The sequence below is a fragment of the Chionomys nivalis genome, chromosome 2 (assembly GCF_950005125.1).
Source record: "Chionomys nivalis chromosome 2, mChiNiv1.1, whole genome shotgun sequence".
Taxonomy (NCBI): domain Eukaryota; kingdom Metazoa; phylum Chordata; class Mammalia; order Rodentia; family Cricetidae; genus Chionomys; species Chionomys nivalis.
The window spans coordinates 31,643,896-31,664,377 of record NC_080087.1 but is presented as its reverse complement, the minus strand read 5'-3'; the positions used below and the strand labels follow the sequence as shown (position 1 = coordinate 31,664,377).

General features: G+C 37.0%; 1 protein-coding gene across 6 annotated transcripts in view; it reads right to left on the bottom strand.

Annotated features, from left to right (window-relative positions):
- Positions 1–6,174: 6,174 nt before the first annotated feature.
- Positions 6,175–20,482, bottom strand: part of Bclaf1 (BCL2 associated transcription factor 1) — a 32,652-nt gene continuing 18,344 nt past the window's right edge. For 3 of the 6 annotated variants that reach the window (XM_057752822.1, XM_057752813.1, XM_057752802.1), the window contains 5 exons: positions 18,103–18,278; positions 16,760–16,940; positions 15,697–15,843; positions 8,695–8,907; positions 6,175–8,545 (listed from right to left, as the gene is read on the bottom strand). In XM_057752822.1, the coding sequence (XP_057608805.1) occupies positions 8,540–8,545; positions 8,695–8,907; positions 15,697–15,843; positions 16,760–16,940; positions 18,103–18,278 (723 nt within the window). In that variant the 3' untranslated portion in view covers positions 6,175–8,539. Of the gene's footprint in view, positions 8,546–8,694; positions 8,908–15,696; positions 15,844–16,759; positions 16,941–17,805; positions 17,969–18,102; positions 18,279–20,482 lie in introns of those variants that run through there. The other 3 variants (XM_057752838.1, XM_057752830.1, XR_009055689.1) reach the window with 2 other exon arrangements.

Below are 20,482 nucleotides of genomic sequence, written 5' to 3'. Positions count from 1 at the left end.
CGCGAGAGCAGAGGCGCACAGCGGGCTCTGAGGGACAGAACGGGTCTTCCTGGGCCGACTCGCCACTTCCGCCTCCAGGAACAACTATCAAACTCCGCGGGCCCAGCTCGGCGCCTGTCCCCATTGGGCAAGGCTGGAGAACGCTGCTTGAGATTGGACGATCAAGAACCAATAGCCGTCTCAGCGATGCGCATGCGCATAATGCGACTCAGCATTTATTAACAGTCTAGGTACCCGCTCTTAGACTTTGACGGGAAGGTATTGCCCCCCCACCCCTTTCCCAGAACTCGACAATGATTCTGCCAACGGACTTGCAGTAGTTTGGTCATTCTGTGGAAATATCTAGCCGTAAGCTAAATGCCAGGATTACTCATGTTGAGCCGCATTATCCTGCGTAGTTCACCTGTATTTAATGTATATGCACACCCACAAGTGCATGTGCCTCAGGACCCTTGTGAAAGTCAAAGATAAATTTGTGGATCCTCACCTATGTAGGATCCAAGGACAGAACCTTAGGTTTGGTAGCAAGCTGCTTTTCCCAGTCATTTCACTAACCCTAAGATGGAAACACCTTTGAAAGCTGGTGAAAAGCAAAAATGTTCTAATTAAATTATCCCGCCCCCCAAAAAGGAACAGAACTGTTTTCTTTTTTTTTTTCATTGACATAATGGAAAGCAGAGTGAAACACACTGCCTGTGTATCTACAATCCAACCGATAAATTGATGTTTAATTGCTATATATTTAATTACAAAGCCTCAGTTCTAAAGATTTGACAAGCCATGAGGACATGGCATAGTTTTGAACATCTTTAAGATAATACATTGTTTTGTTAGGTAATTCTTAATCCTAACAATTTTAGTTGCTAACAATAAAGCATCAACGTGTAAGTGAAACATGTCAAGGAATCTAGACTAAGAAATCCAAACTAAAAAGGGTTGAGCATAAAGTAACACAGCATTTCTGAAAAGAAACAATCCAGAGTACATACATACTCTGGAGGGAGGTGTTGTTTTGTGTTCTTGTTTGGCAGGTTTTGGTGATGATGTTTTGGCTTTTTGAGACACGATCTCACATTAGCAAAGGTTGAAATGAAACTGTTGCCTGAGTGCTGGAATTACTTATGGGTCAAATCAACACAAGTCCTTAAGTCTTAAGTATGTGATGTCTTCATCTCTTAATAGGGACTTACCTTCAGTTTCTGAGAGTCAATTAAGAGCAACAGCAATAATCTAGCTTCTAGAGTCTCTTTGATTCACCTGACCAACTGGATAGGGTGTTTCTCATACCTGGTACTGGGGTTTGTACTACTAGAATTTTTACATGGCACTCATGGAAAGCATTATCACTCCATAATTTCATATAAACTATATAAGTAATGTACGCACATACCAATGTACAATATCTAAATTTAGTAAATGTAAAATTCCTTATGACTTTTTCAATTGTTTGGTATTGTTTGGCTCCCCCATGTACTCCTGTATTAACTCCCTACCCCTTCCCAATATAAAGCATACCACCCCAACCCACTCCACCCCTGCCACTCTTCTCACTTCTTCCTTCAGATCACCTCTAGTACCAAACGAAGCAGGGAGGCCATGATCCCTGGCAAACAGCCACAGGTGGCCTGAGTTGCAAGAAGCTGTGCCAGGGAGAGCAAGTAAGTTACTGGTATCTGAGCCATTAGGGCTGACTAGTCAGTCCTTGGAAATGAGGGCTCTGGAGACTGGCAGGTGCCCTATTAACTTTTAAAGTAACTATCAGGGTTAAAGAGAAAGAGAGCACAGGCTGTTCTTCCATTGGACCTGGATTGAACTTCAAGCTCACACATGACTCATAGCCAGCTGTCTCCAGTTCCAGGGGACCGATGATCTTTCAGAGATTGCATGCACATAGTACACGGGTGAAAACGGCCATGCATACAAAACTTACACATACAACCATTTTTGGTGGCTGGAGAGATGGCTCAGCAGTTAAGAGCACTGATTGCTCTTCCAGAGGACCCAGATTTAATTGCCAGCACCCACATAGCCACTCACTACTGTCTATACCTCCATGTCTAGGGGATCAAACACCCTCATTCATGCAGGCAAGCTGTTACCAATGCACATGAACTTTGAAAAAATTTTTCTAGATTTAACTTTTTGCCGATGTTTTAGACACATGTATGTATATGTACCATGTACACATGTACCTTGGTATTGTTTATGGACGGTTATGAGCCACCATATTTGCGCTGGGACCTGAATTCAGGTCCTCTGGGAGAACTCTTTACTGTTGCACTGATGGAGGAGGGTCATCTGTCTATGTGTTACTTTCATTGGTTAATGAAACTGCCTTGGCACTTTGATAGAACAGAAAATTAGGTAGGCGGAGTAAACAGAACAGAATGCTGGGAGAAAGCAGATTCAGGTAGACGCTATAGCTATCCTCTACAAGATGGACACAGGTTAAGATCCTTCCTGGTAAGCCAACACCTCGTGGTGCTACACAGATTATTAGAAATGGGTTAATGAAGATGTGAGAATTAGCCAGTAAGAGGCTAGAGCTAATGAGCCAAGCAGTGTTTAAAAGAATAGTTTCTGTGTAATTACTTCGGGTAAAGCTAGCAGGTGGCTGGGAGCTGGGAGGTGGAAAGCGGTCCATGGCTCCTTCTACATTGCACTCTCTCCAGCCCTCATGTTTTTACTATAAATCTTATCAACCATATTTTTTTCCCAACTACAAGCAAAAGTGTTAGGCACTTGGCACAAGCCTGTAATCCCAGCCTACAGGAGGTGGAGGCAGAATGTAGGTGAAGGTTAGCCATCTTTTGGGACAGTGATCTCGTGGCCAGTCTTAGTTACTTTCAGTCTTGTTTCCAAGGTTTTTGTTTTTTGTTGAGTGTCTCACTATATAGTCCAGTCTGGCCTCAAACTCATGACCCTCCAACCTAACATAAACTTTTTACTCAACTCTTAGTAGTTGTTATTACGTACCTGTTGGAACACAGTCCAGGTACGGAGTTGTGTTAGAATTCTAACTTTAGTTTCTTCAAACCCGGAACTGTTCTTGGGAGTATTTCCATGTGCCTCCCAGGTATATTGGATAGGACTGAGTTTACTTCAGATTCCTCATTATTGCTTGCTCCTCTTCTTCAATGAAATGTTTATGCATCTACAGAAAAACGTTTTTGTCACATGGGACTCGTCCTTTTTATTGTATACAGCATAAACTCCTAAGTTTTTTACTCATGTGATTTCTAAGCCTCTGGCATGAATTGCCTGGGGTTCTGAATAAAGTTAGCTATTGCATGAGGCTCCCTTCTCACAGGTTCCGCCACCTCTAGAGTAGTAATACTACCAAATGACCAGCACAAAATTCGACCCCACAATACTTTGTCAGAGTGGGGAAGAAGTTTATGATGCTCTGTCCCTCCTTAAGGATTTGTAAGCAGGCAACTAAAGAGTTACTGAGGGAAGGAAAGACTTTCTTCAGAGGAATAGCCACTGGCAAACTGCCCAGGTTCCTGTAACATCTTTAGTTTTTATGTGCACCACAAGCTTACAGAACACTCACAGTTCAGGTGATGGCATCAGACCCTTACATTGTATGCCACCATGTGGGGCAGTAGGGACCAAGCCCCAATCCTCCGCCAAGAGCAGTAAGCTCTTCTAACCGGAGCCCTCTACAGCCCCTGCTCCAGTAATTTTAAGCCCACTGGTTCACCAAAGTTCCATTACAGCCTTGAAAAGTCAACCACCACAGTCACAGCAGAAGACAGCAGCTTGGCAAACATGAGAGGGGTATAAAGCAAAAAAGTACTTTCAAAGCCCAGGCACAAAAAACTCTTTAATTCATCCTGTTTGGAGATTTTTCTCAAAGATCCTCAAGACTTAATAACTTCTTCAGGACTTTTGCAAAGATTAATAGAGCAAATATGCACTAGGAACTGACACAATTCTATCTTCAACTCCATGTTTTCTTCCACCGGAAATGCAGTTAACTCCATTTGAAACACTCAGGAAATGCAATGGCAGTTACCAGCAGCATGCGCCTGACTTCTGACCAATACAGTAATGCTGTGCTACAGTGGACAACAGTAGCAACAGAAACCTGTTCCTGCAGTTACTCACAGCAATGGAGAGATCATGAATCAGGCCAGCCAATGGAGGGACTCAACTGTTTCAAAAACACCTTAACCCACGTCAAGCAAAAGTATTACACAACCTCTAATACAATGTTACAGAAATGCATGGGTACTCTGAGGTAGACTGAATGACATGTTTGCCCCACGTCTCAAGCATTTAAATGTTTGATTTCAATTATTGACTGTCTGGAGAGGCTCAGGAGGTGTGGCTTTGATGGAGAAGGTATGTCACTTAACTGCTAGAATTAGGATTTAAAAGCCTCAATCTCTGGCTATCCCCAATTCACTCTCTGTATTCTGTTTGTAGGTCAAGATGTAAGCCCTCAGCTCTCTGGCTGCTGCCAAACTTCTCTGCCTTTGATAATGGTAGACTCTCCTCTGAAACCAAAAGCCCCAAATAGCCCTTTCCTTCTTTACAGAAGATGCCTTGGTCATGGTAGCCAATCCAATACCAAACAGGTATTACTCCCAACTTTGAAAAGCATGTATCAGAATCTGTAATTAAAAAACTATACCTAACCACATACATTCCCCTAACAATGAAGTGTCTTGACTCTATTTCCCTTCCCTACTTGGCAATTTCATTTAAACAAGGCAGTATTGTTTCTTGAATTAATGAAAAAATTTTGTTCTTTATGTAAACTTAGGGTATACCACCAGAGAGATTTTAAACCAAACAAAGAAAAGGGACTAGAATCAGCACCTTGAAAGCACCTTAAGGCACCTCAAGTTCAAGGCTAGCCTGAGGTAGAGTGAAGCGCAGGCCACCTTAGGTGCCAAAGTGTAAGAACATCTCCAAAAACAACTTGACAAATGGAGCAAATTTTGCACAGAAAAATCCATAAAAATTACTGTTTTAAGTTACTAATAATGACACACCACCCCCCTTTTTTTTACAAATACGTTTATTTCTCTATGGAAGATTTTTTATTTTAAATTTGCAATTCATCAGAATGTGCCAATTTAAACCAAGCATAGTGATACACATCTCTTAATTTCAGTGGTGGGAGGTGGGCAATTTTTCAGAACGAAGAAATGGCTCATAGGTTAAAGTGCTTTGTAGCTCTTTTAGAAGACCAAGTTCAGTTCCCAGCATACACATCAGGTTGCGCATAACTGACTCTAGCAGATCCAAAATACTATTCTGACCTTTGTGGGCACCAATACATACCCATACCCACAACTGCACATCCATCCAAGTAACAAATCTTTTGCAGAAAGACAATTTCCACTTCCATAAAAATGTTTTAAAGGTAAAAGAATATTTTGTATTCCCAGTAATTTTTAAGAAGAATGTTATATTTGTAACAAATTTTAAACTGTTACAACTAACCTAAAGAAACAACTCGGTTATTTTGTACTTTTTAGAGGAGTTGGCTGGGGATGTGACTCAAGTGCCAGATTCAATTCCAAGCACAATATGATATGTGGCCCACCACTGCAATCCCAGCAATTTCCCACATTCTGAGTTTAAGGTCAGCCTTGGCCACATGAGACCCTGTTTCAAAATAAAATTTCATTAATGTCTTTTTTTTTCTCTAAAAAAAAAAAAAAAAAAAAGATACAGCTCTAGCTAACCTCAAACTGAGAGCTCTGAGTGCTAGGATTAAAATTCAGTTCATTTCAGCGGGTTGCAGTGATGTAAACCTTTAATCCCAGGACTCAGGAGGCAGAGACCAGCCTGGTCTACCTAAAAGAGTTCCAGGGAAGTCAGGGCTGTTAGACAGAGAAACTCTGTCTTGAAAAAACAAACAAATGAAAAAGTTCTGTGTGTTTTTCTTCTCAAGGACTTCTCTTCTTTGATGATAACTAACCTGGAGTTTCTGCATTTGTCAGAACAACTCACTAATAACTACATTCTCTTCCAAGGAAGAAGAGAAAGTGATTAAGAGTTTTGAGGAATCAGTAAAAAATATTTATCAAGCCACATAACAAGTTTACTACACTGGAGTTAATGTCCCAATTTCTAGAAACAGCCCATAGAAATCAGCTGGGTAGAAAGTATGCCCAGGAACAGCCTCAAAATCAGGTACAGAGACAACAGCTGTCACCACTTAGGACATTTTATTGGCATATGACAATTTACAAGGGTCCCTGCTGAAATGTACACCACACTGAGTAAGAATCGTTTAGCCATCTACATTCATTCTCATGGGGTAAAATTTTCCCTCAAATTATAATTTATATCCCAACACTGATTTTAACTGTAACAAAAGGGAACAATAACAATGCCTGGAAATGGAGCGCAACCGGAAGAGACTTTGCTGTTCTTTAAAACTCCTAAGATGTTGAAGAGCATACACACCTAAGAATTGAGTCATGGTCTTCTGAAACTGCTTTTTTTTTCCCCTGTAAAATCCTTTAGTTCATTTTTATTTCTTTCTCTGGGCAAAGAAGTACATTATGCAGCTGTTAACAGTTATTTTCCTAGCACTTATAATCAAGCAGCTTTACCAAGAGGAACCGTTCAACCTTTGTAACATGTTATGACATGTGAAACTAAATAGTGATCTCAAAAAATACATACAGGCTGTTTTATGTGTGGTCCTGAAAAAGAGAGGATTCACAGCAGTTCTACTGCAGAATTCTTATCACCACACTTGAATGTAGTGGGCTTTTCTATCTATAACTTTAAAATCAAAGTAACCAAAGGGTATAGTACTGCAATCGTACTTAAAATATGACCTTACTCTCTATTAAATTATTTGTCAGTAAATTTACTTTTCTCTGTTGTAGAAAAAGTAAAGGTAAGCATGCCGAGATTCAGTGTGTAACCAAATAACTGTTAAAATAAAAGTTAAATGTATTCATATAAAATAGAATGGTATGAAAAACATTAGGGAATTAAATACATATTGCTTTTATATTTAAGTCTTAATCTGAAGAGGATGGTACTAATTATGTCCAGGTTGACACAATAAAGTTGATTTGCAGATATTTCTGACTAAATAATTCCAGATAGACAATTAATGGGAGAAATCATGCAATACTGAGTGAGAAAAACATAACAAATGTTGACATGGTTTTAGTTTAAGTATGTTGCCAACAGCTCTTAGCAATTCAACATCTAAGACATTGCAAATCATCAAAAGAGAATGAATGAGCCACACACAAGCTTTAAAAGTTTACATTAATAGAATAAACATTATCTCCTTTAATTGCAAAAATATACAACTAATCTGATGCAATGTGGCTAGTTTTATAGGTTTATTTAAAAAAAATCAGTCTTAGCATGAACTTTATTCCTTTGCTATTAAGTAACAAAGAAGAGTATATACCTCCTTAGGTAAGTCAACCACTTGAAAAGAAAAAGGTCATTTTATAAATGGGCAGTTAGATTAATGGTACAAATCTTCTGCCAAAACCTTTTATTGATAACATTAAGAAAAAAACAAGTTATTTAACTATTAGACATTATGTTGGAACTATCTAATTATATGCTTATTATCAACTAATTTACAGCTGGTCAGAGTATCCAAGAAATATGCAAACTATCCAGTCGGGTACTTAATGACTGAGTGCATCAAATTATGCTTTAGGATAATCTTCCAAATAAATAGGACTCCCAAGTTTTGATTTGTAAAAAAAAAAAATCAGGTCTGTGGAATTAGGATTTTTCTTACACTCATATTACAAACCAGTTTCTCTCTCTCTCTTAGGTAGCGGATATCTAAGACCATGACTCAAACTATTAAATGAGAATGGAAGAGAATATTCAATTTTGAATTCATACAGGCTCTTAAAATGATTTTACAAGCCACTGCTTGCTTTCAGTAAAAATACCACTTTCACAAACCTTTCTAACTTTTAGTAATTTGTACTTTTTGGCTACTAACAGTTATTGTCCTTATATATTTGCTGAAGTGTGAAACTAATTTTAGTTTTCCAGAATAGCAACTTTCATGGTACTTTCAAAAATTAGTCGCCCTACAATGTAGTGTTCAAATTAAAAAAAGATGTTAAACAGATGTGTACAGTTAAATAATTAGTGTGGTCACTATAAACAACTCCTGTTTGAGGGTTTGTGTGGATCTGTGTAGAGCTAACGTTTACTTCAGAATCAAACATTAACAAACAGGGAGTCAAGAGAATCCGAGCTGTCACAGAGCTGGACTTGACCATTTCTTATAGACAAAGCAGAAATACAATGCATGTAACAAAAACAGTCAAAGGTTTTTAAAAGTTGATAGTTACAAATATGGTAAGGAACATTTTCTACTTTATTTCAATACAATTTTCAACATACAGTCTACTATTTTTTTAAGGTATTTGAAGACTTAAAAGAAAATTTCTATAGACTACTTGCAAACAATAAATCGTAAATAAAAAGTTTACATTCTTATTTGAAAACAAAAATCAGACTTAAAAAATGTGAGTGTCAACAAGTTCTGCTCTCTGTCGCAATCTTGAGACTAGTCCTAAAAAGGGAAAAAGAAATTAGAGGTCAATAAAGCTGTGGATAGTGGATATTTATGAAAATTATTTCTAAAAGTTGATTAACTGATTTATCTGCCAAGCCCATACTAAATTAAATCTGTCAAAAAAAAAAAAATCAGAAAATTTCTACCTTTTCTTCTTTGCGTCTGTCCTTCTTTTCTTCATTATTTTCCATGGTCTCTTCTTCATCTTCAACAATCCCATCCCCTTGGTATTTGTCATGAGTCCATTTTGGACTGCTACCTGATTTTTTGAAATTAAAGCGCCCTCTGCCACGTTGAAAAGTACCACGACCTCTTCCTCTTTTGGCCCAATAATCCACACCATCATCTCTGTCATCATGCTATAGAAAGGTTTAAAAAAAAAAAACACATCAATGATATGGCTTTCAAATAAGATACTAATTCTCTAGTCACATTGAAAGTAGTGAAGTTCATAAATTTCCCCTCAAAAATATCATAAATGCAGAAGCCAGAAAATGTCACTGTAATAATATAAATAACATTTATTACATGCTATATAAATTATGCCTAGCATTAAGATTTTAAAATCCTACACTGAGATTTAAATATAGATGTGATTATATATCAATCTGCAGCCTAGGGGTTTCAATGGTAAATCATGACAGCACAGCCCCATGGCAATATATATCAGCTTTTTTACAGGAAATTTCGAAGCTATTACATTCCAATCTTAAGTTTTCAGTAACTATGTTTAGTTACTCCCCAACTTACAAACTATTCTACTAAGCAGAACAATCTCCAAGTCTGAAAAGTACTTAAAAGTTTCTAAAGTGTTTCCATTCCAAAATACAATACAAAAGGCCAAAGGTTTCCCTCACATTAACTCATTAATTAAATCTGCCAACTCTAAGATGGAAAGTGAGGCACAACAATGGCCCTTTACAAGAAAAGAAGCATAATGCAAATGTCATGTTGCTCAGCCTTTCCAGAACTACCCAACTAACTAAAATCCTTTCAAGTCTCACAAAGACTGTTTATACAAAACAGAATTAAGTTTTTATTGCATAATCATTTTGGAAAGATTAACTTCTTATGCAACTTAAAAACTGAACTACTATAGGCAATTATTAAACTATTCTAAAGAACAGTTCTCAAGTGTTAATAACTAGTACATTTTGATACCATTACCAAACCAATGAAGATTGCTAGGTGGAGTCTGCATGATTCCATAAAGAATGTCTTCTGAGATTATCAAAATTATAGACTTCAGAAAAGAGCCACTCAAAACAATGTCTACACTGTTTCATGTTCCCTCATGCCATTAATACCCAATTTTAGAGCCTTTTTTGTTTGGTATGACATTATTAGTCCTTGAATTTGTAGGAAGAGGCAAGTGGTAGAGAAAAGGCCTGCCATTTACATCTCAACAGAAATCAACTTCTCTGAGAATTTACCTCATTCTAATATAGGGAGACAGCCTAAAGGAACACTAGAGAGTCAGTAAGAAATACTTGGTCCAGTGTCTAACAAGCCAGAACTCAATGTTTCTATGATGCTTACTAGGTATGATACGGTAAGACACTGCTCTAAATACAATCCAATCTTTTTTTAATACAATATTCTGTCTGCCGTGTATGCCTGCAGGCCAGAAGAGGGCACCTGACCTCATTACAGATGGTTGTGAGCCACCATGTGGTTGCCGGGAATTGATTCAGGACCTTTGGAAGAGCAGGCAATGCTCTTAACCACTGAGCCATCTCTCCAGCACTACAATCCAATCTTTAGAAGTAGAAATATTGTTGACTATCTATTCCCTATCCTATAAAACACCAAGGGAAAAAAAAAATGAGAAACCTTAATGACCATTATCCACAAGACACAATTCCAATAAATCCTAGAGACAGTAAATGAGTATCAGGCAACTCAAGAGTAGAAATGGAAAAAGCAAGTAGCAAAGCTAGGTGCCAGCCAAACTACTCATTACCTTTAGATACATGCTCATCTGATATTTTAAGTAAAAAGAAAGTAGAAACTCAAGAGACTAAGATGTTTCCTTCAGAGAACATCCTAACAGCAATTATGTTGAAACTGTGGATACTAAACACATTGTTTTTCTTCTTTTGCCATTTTCATGTATGTGGCATGTGTTATATATGGGCCAAGTGTGTGAGCATGCCTATAGAGGGCATGACGGAACCTGGAAACATTCTTGAATGCTCTTCCACCTTTTTCACTGACGAAAGGTCTTGCAACTAAACCCATCAGTATGATAGCTATGCCTAGGCGAATCCTTCATCTCCACCATGAAGGCAGGAATTACAGATAGGGCTACACACTGCAAACTCAGAGTTTGTATGTGGACCTTGGGAATTTCAGAATAACCACTGAGCCACTTCCCCAGCCACTCTAAATAGTCTTCCGTTTCAATTTCTTACATTCAAAATTTGAATCTAACTTTAGTAGTTAAATTTTTCAGATGACTGTTAAAAGTTAAATGGCTTTTGTTTTTCAAGGAATCTATAACAAACTGAAGAGCTCCTGTATCCTCACCTCTCCACTAACACAATTCAATCAAGTTACCTTAGGTATGTGGCCCTATAATCCCACTCAGATTTTAAAGTCAGCCTGTTCTGCAGAACAAAATCCTGTTTTGACTCCCCCCTCATTGGTTAATATATTTAAAAAGTATTGAGTTTTTAAAATTTCAAAAGTTACTCCAAACTTTGACCCCTCCTCCATCCCTAAGCCCTTACTCCACCAGGGATTAATCACTTTCTTCCCTTCTGAGAACTTGCCATTTCTGTATCCTCCCACTTGTTGAAGCTCAAGCTCACCTCTCAGGAACTATCCGACACTAATATGTATATTTCCTATACTTATTACTATCACGCTCTTGCATAAAGCCGAGGTTGGAGATTTGAAGCCTATGATGTAACAAGCACTACTATGATTCATCAAGGCAGTTATGAGGACCACAGATCAGAAATTCAGCTGGAAACATAATGCATAGACTCAAATACTAATCCAAAAGTCAGACTTCTCAGTAACTAATCACTCTTCATCTGAAATACAAACTAGCCTCAACTCAGAAAGATTTTTTTTTTTTTTTTTTTGGTTTTTCGAGGCAGGGTTTCTCTGTAGCTTTGGAGCCTATCCTGGAACTCCCTTTGTAGACCAGGCTGGCCTTGAACTCACAGAGATCCGCCTGCCTCTGCCTCCCGAGTGCTGGGATTAAAGGCGTGCGCCACCACGATTTTTTTTTTTAATTAAAATTTTTTCATTCCTGAGGTCACTATAACCCATGTTGGCACCAAACTTGTATCTGTCCTTCTGCTTGAATGCTGTGATTTCATGTATGCACTACCATGCCCAGCTTAAAGGTTACTAAGCATTAATATTCTAGTAGGTTAAACTTTCTACACAGGTATTATTGTTAAAGAACCCAAAGAACTGTCTAATTTTAAACCTCATCTTTTTGAATTTTAATTTTTGCTCAGATCTCTATTCTAAATATGATCTAAAGTCAGTGTTTGTACATGAAATGCAAAATATTTTAAATTAAAATATTCTGATGAGCCAAGTGGTGCCATATGCCTTTAATTCCAGCACTCAGGCAGCAGAGGCAGGTGGATCCCTGAGTTCAAGGCCAACCTGATCTACAGAGAGAGTTCCAAGACAGCCAGGGAAACACAGAGAAACCCTAGCTCAAAAACAAACAAAATTCTGGTAAATCAAAGTTGCCACTTAAATTGCTCTCAAGCACCAAAATAACTTAACCATCAGTCTATGATATGTGTATAATAAATATATTGTACAGATCAAAATTTTTATATTAGGCCGGGCGGTGGTGGCGCACGCCTTTAATCCCAGCACTCGGGAGGCAGAGGCAGGCGGATCTCTGTGAGTTCGAGACCAGCCTGGTCTACAAGAGCTAGTTCCAGGACAGGCTCCAAAGCCACAGAGAAACCCTGTCTTGAAAAACCAAAAAAAAAAAAAAAAAAAAAAAAAAAATTTATATTAAAACCTAGAGCAAGGCGGTGGTGGTACACACGTGTATGCTAGAACTCCAGAAGCAGGTGAATCTGAGGCCAGCCTGGTCTACAAAGCAAGCTCCTGTAAAGAAAGGGATATACAGAGGAACCCTGCCTCCAAAACAAAAAAATAAATAAATAAAATGATAGCCCTCAAAAGCAACAAATTACTAATCACCATTTGTTAAGTATCTAATTTTTTTGTTGTTGCTTGTTTTTTGATACAGGATTTCTCTGTGTAGTCCTAGCTATCCTGGAACTTGCTCAAGAGACAAGGCTGTGCTCAAACTCAAGAGATCTACTTTGCTTCTGCCTCCCAGAGTGCTGGGATTAAAAGCATCCATCACCACACCTAGAAAGTAACTCAATTCTTAAAATAACACACTAATAAAATTACTGTGTAATATTAAGACAATCTAAAATGTCTATGTCCCAAATGAATATATAAAGATCCATGATAACAGATTCTACAAGCAACAGGAAGTCTGGTCTAAATTATATCTTTTGCTTGAGTGCAGTGTCCCATGCCTGTAATACCAAAATTCAGCAATAAGCAGACATATTAAACTAAGGGGTTCAAGGTTGTCATCCTCCAGCATATATACATATTAAAAAGCATGAACAATATGCCACATATCCTTTATTCTCAGCAATCAGGTAGCAGAGGCAGAGGTCTCCGTGAGTCTGAAGCCAGTCTAGTCTATATAGAATAACCCTATCTTGAAGGGAAAAAAAAACTAATGATTCCATATTTACTAGGTACCTCTTCTTTTCTCACACTTGAACTAATTATCGGGCAATTTTATTACTCCTCATCCAAGCTTAGAAATGTCTCTTAATAACATGTACTCTGTGTAATCTTTATGACTGTCACGTGGTGATTCTTAGATCTTGGTGTTAAGAACTACCCGTTGGATCTACTTTTGCTTTCTCCTATTCACTTCAAATTCATCCTACATAGGTTAAGAATTTAATTTTCTTTAAAACTGTGTCTGTCTTCTAAGTTTTCAGTTACACAACTGATCAAACTATTTCCAAGTTCCCATTAAGTCAGGGGCAGTGGGCCACAACTATAAACCTAGCCAGTCTTTAGGAATCTAAGGCAGCCAAATCAAGTGTGAGGCCAGCCAAAGCTCCAAAGCAAGAAAAGCCTTGCATAAAATGCTTTAAAATCCTCTTTCACATGTAACCCTTTGGTTCAGGCATCTGGTATCTACTTCTTCAATTGCTTTTACTACTGAAATATTATAGATTACCACAATCTTTTTTGTTTGGATTTGTTTTGTTTGTAGAGACAGGATTTCTCTGTATAGCCCTGGCTGTCCTTAAACTCCTCTGTAGACCAGGCTGGCCTTGAACTCAAGAGCTCTGCCTGCCTCTGTGACCAAGTACTGAGATCAAAGACATTCGCCACCACCCTCCAGTCTATCACAATCTTGATTCCTGGGTGTTCTCAATTTTCCCAAACATATTTATACCAACAAGCTAACCACTTTGCCCTCTCCTGGTATGTTCAGTCTATCTGCCCAGCTTCGTGCTCAAGACAGCTTCTCTATAAGTGCTCTCCTCATCAGTTCCTTTGTAAAGTCATCACAAGAACTCAGTTTCTGTCACTCACTTGTTCTTAAACCCAAAAAATGGGATTACCCTAGTTGCCTTTTAAAATATTAAAATGAGTTATTTGTCAATTATATTTTTTCTTAAAAAGACCACAATGTTTAACTTAAAAACATTTTTTAGCCGGGTGTGACAGTATACAGCTTTAATTCTAGCACTCAGGAGGCAAACACAGGTGGATCTCTGATTTTGAAGCCAGCCTAATCTACATAGTGAGTTCCAAGACAGCAAGGGTTATATAAGAGAAACCCTCTCTCAAAAAAATAAATGTATTTATGGGTATGTGCACATGTGCTTCTTCTATATGTGCACCACATCCCCAGAGGTACCACAAAAGAGGCTAGAAAAGGGTGTCAGATCCTAACACATATTTACTGGGGATTGAACTCTGGCCATCTACAGGAGCAGCAAGTGCTCTTAGTCAACGAGTCATCTATTCGGCCCATTTATTAAAAAAAAAAAAAAAAATCAAATGGAAATGAGTCTTCTAAAACAAATTCATCAATAATAACTGAATCATACACCTTACTATTGCCAGATTGTTCAGATTTCCTCAGCAGAGAACACACACTGAATGACTGTTACACATCATGCATTCTAAAAGCTTACATAACTTATTCAAATTTTGGGTCATTAATGTAAATAGGAAAATAGAAATCCCATTTTTCAAGAAGTGTACTAATTATTTTCCAGATTCACTTCAGAATACATCTCTGGCCTCTAATGACGCCAATCTGCTGTGGACAGTCAGATCTGACCACCCTCTAACGACCTTTACTATTTATTTACTTCTTTTCAATTTCCAAAACTAGCATCTGAAACATGACTTCCCTAAAAAGTTATAACAAAAACTAATACTTTCGGTAAAGTTTTGGCAACTTAACATCTGTCTCTATAATACATAACATACAACCCTTTCTTTTCCCAAGCCAAACAAAACAAAATTGCCATCCTATCTATAGAGCCTTCAAGACCCACGACCTCCCATTTTACACTTGGAAAACTATTTGAACAGGAAAAGCATGTCCGTCACAAGTAAGGATCAAAGCCAGCATGTCTAGGAATTGTATTTTTCAAAACCTGTTTTTCCTATTATTCAATGAATTTTGAAACCCCTGAGATTCTTCATTGTAAGAATCATGAAAAACATTACTTTTCTTGTCTTTAAATAGTTATGATAGAAAGTACAATTTAATTAAGGTTTCTACATTTAGAACTGTCTTAGACAGATATGAGCTGACTACTTTCTCTGAAAGTGGCAATCAAATCAGGCATATTTTTAATTTACCTTGATCAGCCTGCCGTATGTACTGTTAAATGAAGCATATAATCAGAACTGAAGGGACCCACATCTAAACTCAAAGCTTCAAACAATTTAAATAATGGTATTAAGAGAAAAAAAAAATTTCGCCCAAGTTACAGTGAAATCCCATAATGGTGAACCATCTGAACTGAAATGTATTCACCTAGGATGTTTTGAAAATCAACACAAACCAAATAAAACAGATTTCTAACACCCACCAAGAAGTACTTCTTGCTCTTTGGGGTATATTCTGGATCCCATTCCTCTTCCTTCGGTCTCTTTTGAAAAGTAGTATTTGAGTTGTTTGGACCAGTATTTGTCCCCGCAAAAACTCCTCTGGCTCTTCCTCTGCCTCTAATTCGAAACTGATTAACATTAACAAAGTTGTTTAGTAATGCAATCAAAGGTATTTAGTTACATGCAAACTATAGATTTTACTGCAGTAACAAAAACAAAATGTATGCATGTATGTCTGTCCGCCTGTCTATTTTCACAGCCACTGAGGATGGGATGGGTAGCAATTTTATACCATAGACCTAAAGGAAGTTAGGTAGATTACAAAAAATAATATACTGAAGTATTAGAATATGTACTTTCATGACCTGAAACTAGTACTTTTAAACTATGATATAGTTAGGTGTCCCCCCCTTTTCACTAGCTAAAAGTTATCTAGTTCCTTTGAATTATATCACTAGAACCCCAAGTGTCTAAACACATCAGTTTACCCTACAAGAAAAACTCTTCCTTTGTCTAAATGACCTAGTGACTGTAGCATCCAGTGACTGTATCCAACTAGATAAAGCTAAAGGTAAAAGTATGGATGTGAGAAAATGCACTACCTTTAAGCCTCTAACAGTTACAAACATGTTATAAACAAACAGTTATAAACCATGGAGACAATGCATGCTATGTAGAGTTAGGAAAGTGTGGCTGTACATGAATAAGCAACGACCTGAATAGGCAAAAATGAAAACATTAATCATACAGAGAGATGAGTTGATTTTAATGCTTTTAAAATCGGTTTCCCAAAACTAGTGATTTAGTAAGTGAACTTTTGAAACTGATATTGATCTGGTGGGGAAAAGTATCTGTTTATTTAGATGCTTCAAGATCTCAAAATGGCATTTCAGAATGAAGATAGCATTTCAAATACCATTTCATTTCTCAAGACTGATTCTGACTTCGGGAAAGACGGCTAATAATCTACAAGGTATATTTAATTTCCCCTTTTTATAGTTCTCCAAGGTAAAGGCTCCTGAATGATCACAAGACATTACTTACAAAGGTTCCTCGAGGTCTGCTAACTCCTGCAAATCCCGAGTAGTCTTTCATCTCATGGTGAGTTTTAAAGTCTTCTTCTCTTTCTTTCTTACTCTCTTTTTCTTCTCGAGAACTAGGTGATGAAGGTGATGCTGAAGAGGATGATGATCGAGAATGGTCTTGCTCTCTACCTTTATGTTTGCTGAAAAATAAAGAAAAAAATGTGCTTTTCTTTTTAAAAGATAAAGAATTCTTTAGAATCTTATGAGGAATGATTTTAAGTTTTAAAAAAAAAACTATCCCCTATAAAATTATTACATAAGTAAAATTGGGTGTAAACTCTGACAGTCTGTTCCAATCTTCTTCAGTAATTGTTTTATATAATTAACAACGCACTAGAGCCTACCAGTTAGAAACTGGTTGTTTGCAAATTTTAATGATGTTCAGTTCTTCATTACATTAACTTGTAATCTTTTGTTATCTTAATAAGAAGAAAGGAAAAAGTGGGTTTCTGTTGTTTGTTGCAGTGCTGGGGATTGAACCCAGGGTCTGAAACATGCTAGGTAGGCACTCAATCAAGCTACAGCCCAGCCCGAAAATGTTCTTGAATCCAAGTTTTAAATGACTGCAATTTATACACACCCTGAGTAAGAACAGTTTGTACAGTTTGGGCCTTAACGTCATGATAGAAATAAAAGGCATGTGACATTACAAGTAACAGTCATAAACTTAAAAACACAAGTAAAATCCACCATTTACCTAATGAACATCAAGAAAAACAATTATCTATAATACACTGCATTTCTACATTTGACTCTATGATGATAAAAATTTACATGATTCTAATGCAACACCCAAAAAGGTCATACCTGCAATAACTCTTACCACTGCTAATAGTATCCACGGAAATATAATTTTCAAAGACTAATGCACAATCCTATTTCCTAGTTTTTCCTCCCCCCATCTCTCCCATGTTAAACCACTAGGCATCACTTTAACAGTCTTGTACTCTGGGTGTTATGAGTTGAAAAAGTGCGGAATCAAGCATAACGAACCAAAGTTCTTACACAAACTGTTTCTAGAAATGCACTGCATTGAAGTCCAACCTCCTGATGTAGCCTGGATAATAGGACACATTAATTTGTCATTTTTTTTTTCAGTGTTAGCTTGCTATTCCAAAGTTTTTGTCCTCATCCACCATAAGCCGTGTAAAAGACAAATACATTTTTGCTGTAAAACAAATAATTTTAATTGTTTAAATTTAAACATTCGATTACATAGTCAAAATTGAAAGCAATTAAGCTGACAATTATTAAAGGCTAATTAGAAGCTAAAACCTAAGTCAAGACAATTTTAACAATTACCTGTCATCTTTGTAAGATTTGTATTCCTTGTAATCTTTTGGAGTTTTTTCTTGCTTTCTTGATCCACTAGATTCCCTGGAGCCCTTGGAATCCCCCCGTTCTTTACTTCTTTCTTTACGGCGACGATCAATGTCATGCCGGAGATCAGCTGAATCGCATCTTAATTTTTTATCTCCCTGTAGAAAATATATGTAAAATACAGATTTCAGGGGAAAAAAAACAGAAATGCATATATACATGCAGAGTTTCATCCCACCAGATTCTTAACTTGCATTTTAAATATCAAAAATAAGTACATCATATACAACCATTATCCTTGTAAATTTTTAATACTTATTTTTACTGAGCATTTGTGTATATACAATAGAACTAAAAGTTACTAAAACCTTTAGATTTGTGATATTTATTCAAAGCAATCTATAGTAACCTTCTGACAACAAATTAATACATTCTTCTACTCAGTGAGTCATGATTAACTCTCATTCTTCCAAATAGCGTTTATGAAATAGCTGAACAGTGTTCAAAGTTAGCATCTAGAGTTGCAATGTGGCTTTGCACCGATAATCTAGAGATCCTGATGTTATGGGTCTCATTAACTAAGCCTCATGATAAAGAGGCTCATCAAGCTCTTCCCAGAAAAGTTGATAAACCCAAGAAAAGATACTTCAAAATTAGGGATTCTGTAATTTTCATGACATGCAATTGGAATTCAATTAATAAAACTGAGGTTGAACAAAGGTCAAACATAGTCAAAAAGATATTATTCGCAATCCTGTACTCAGTATCTTGGGCCATATATTGCCCTTTCTCAATTCAGGTATTGCAACAGACATTAGTTTAACTGGGTCACAGTTCACCTCCTCCTTGTTCCATTGCTTTTTCAAATACTATTTAATTTAGGAGTTGAAAAGAGGCATCTAGGAATGAAGAGAAATTATACATCAGTAAGATGCTAAGCAATGTGGACATCCTTTGACATTATTCAACAATGAGAAGTTTAACTCTGGGAAGTCTAACTAATAATCATAAGCATGAACAAAACTGAAATATATATATATATATATATATATATGTATGCATCTCTCAATATGATAAGTACTACTCACCAATTTGCTCCTAGAGTAACAAAGTCTAACCATAAGCAAAGCTTTCCTATTCACCGTGGCATTACTAACTCCACAACAAACATGATAAACTTAAGGGAAACACTTTGTAAAGTTTGCTAAGCATATAATTTCATATTAACATGTTATTCATTAATGACAAAGCCCTATTATCATGTCTTCCTAATTACCCATCACTTCTCTTTCAGACCAAAACTGAGTACTAAGAGGAGAAAAATACTGTCAAAGCACAAAGACAGAACAAACTGTTGGGAAGTTAACACAATTTACACTTATTGAACCTAAAGTATTATGGTCAAAAGATTTTGTAAAAGGTATTAAACCAGTTCAATCCTCAGTCCATTTTCCCAAAATGGTTATCTCCTGTACACAGACATCATCCCTAAATCTAGATTTCAAAACCAATTCAGTTTACACACAATTTCAGCACACCCTACTGAAAAAGTTGTGCACCGGAACTCTAGGTTTCCTATCAATAAAAATACAAATCACTCAACTCCATATAGTAGACATATTACTCATATTACTTTAATTAGAAAAGTCAAAGTTTAAGAAGTTATTTTCTGTAACTCTTAGTATTTTCAAAATAGAACTGATCCTTTGCTCCTTCTGCTGCATACTTTACCACTAGCCACTTTCTAGACAGTCATATGAACTTATGTACTAATAAACGTCCACTCTGAACCAGAGTCCTTAGTGACTGCACTGCAGTCTCCCCGAGTTCCTGCCTTCCTCACCTTACCTGTAGATCTACACGTTATTTCAAGTTTCAATGTCAAATTCCTAAGTAGTCCAATAGAAACAAAAGTTCACTTAGCAATCAGTTTGTAGAATGCCTACTTCTTTGCTTTCTCATGCTGCATCCACAGCTGGCCTGGAACTTATATATAGCTCAGACAGGTTGGAATTCAGAGTCACCTGCTTCAGTCTCTTGGGTATAGGAGATAGTGCCTATTTCTCTTGGTTTTTTTTTAATTGAAAGTACAATTTTTTCATACAACATATTCTGATTATGGCTTCCCCGCCCTCTATTCCCCCAGTTCTTTCCCACCTTCTTCCCATCTGGAACCACCCCCTTTCTGTCTCTTGTTAGAAAACATGTAGGCATCTAAGAGATAATAGTTAAGATATAAGACAAAACAAAATGAATGAGGACCAAACAAATAGAAAAGAAAGAGCCCCCCAGGGAGGGACTAATTCTTAAATCATATAAAAAAATATGCATTAGACAAGTGTAATAGTACACATAGGTAAGC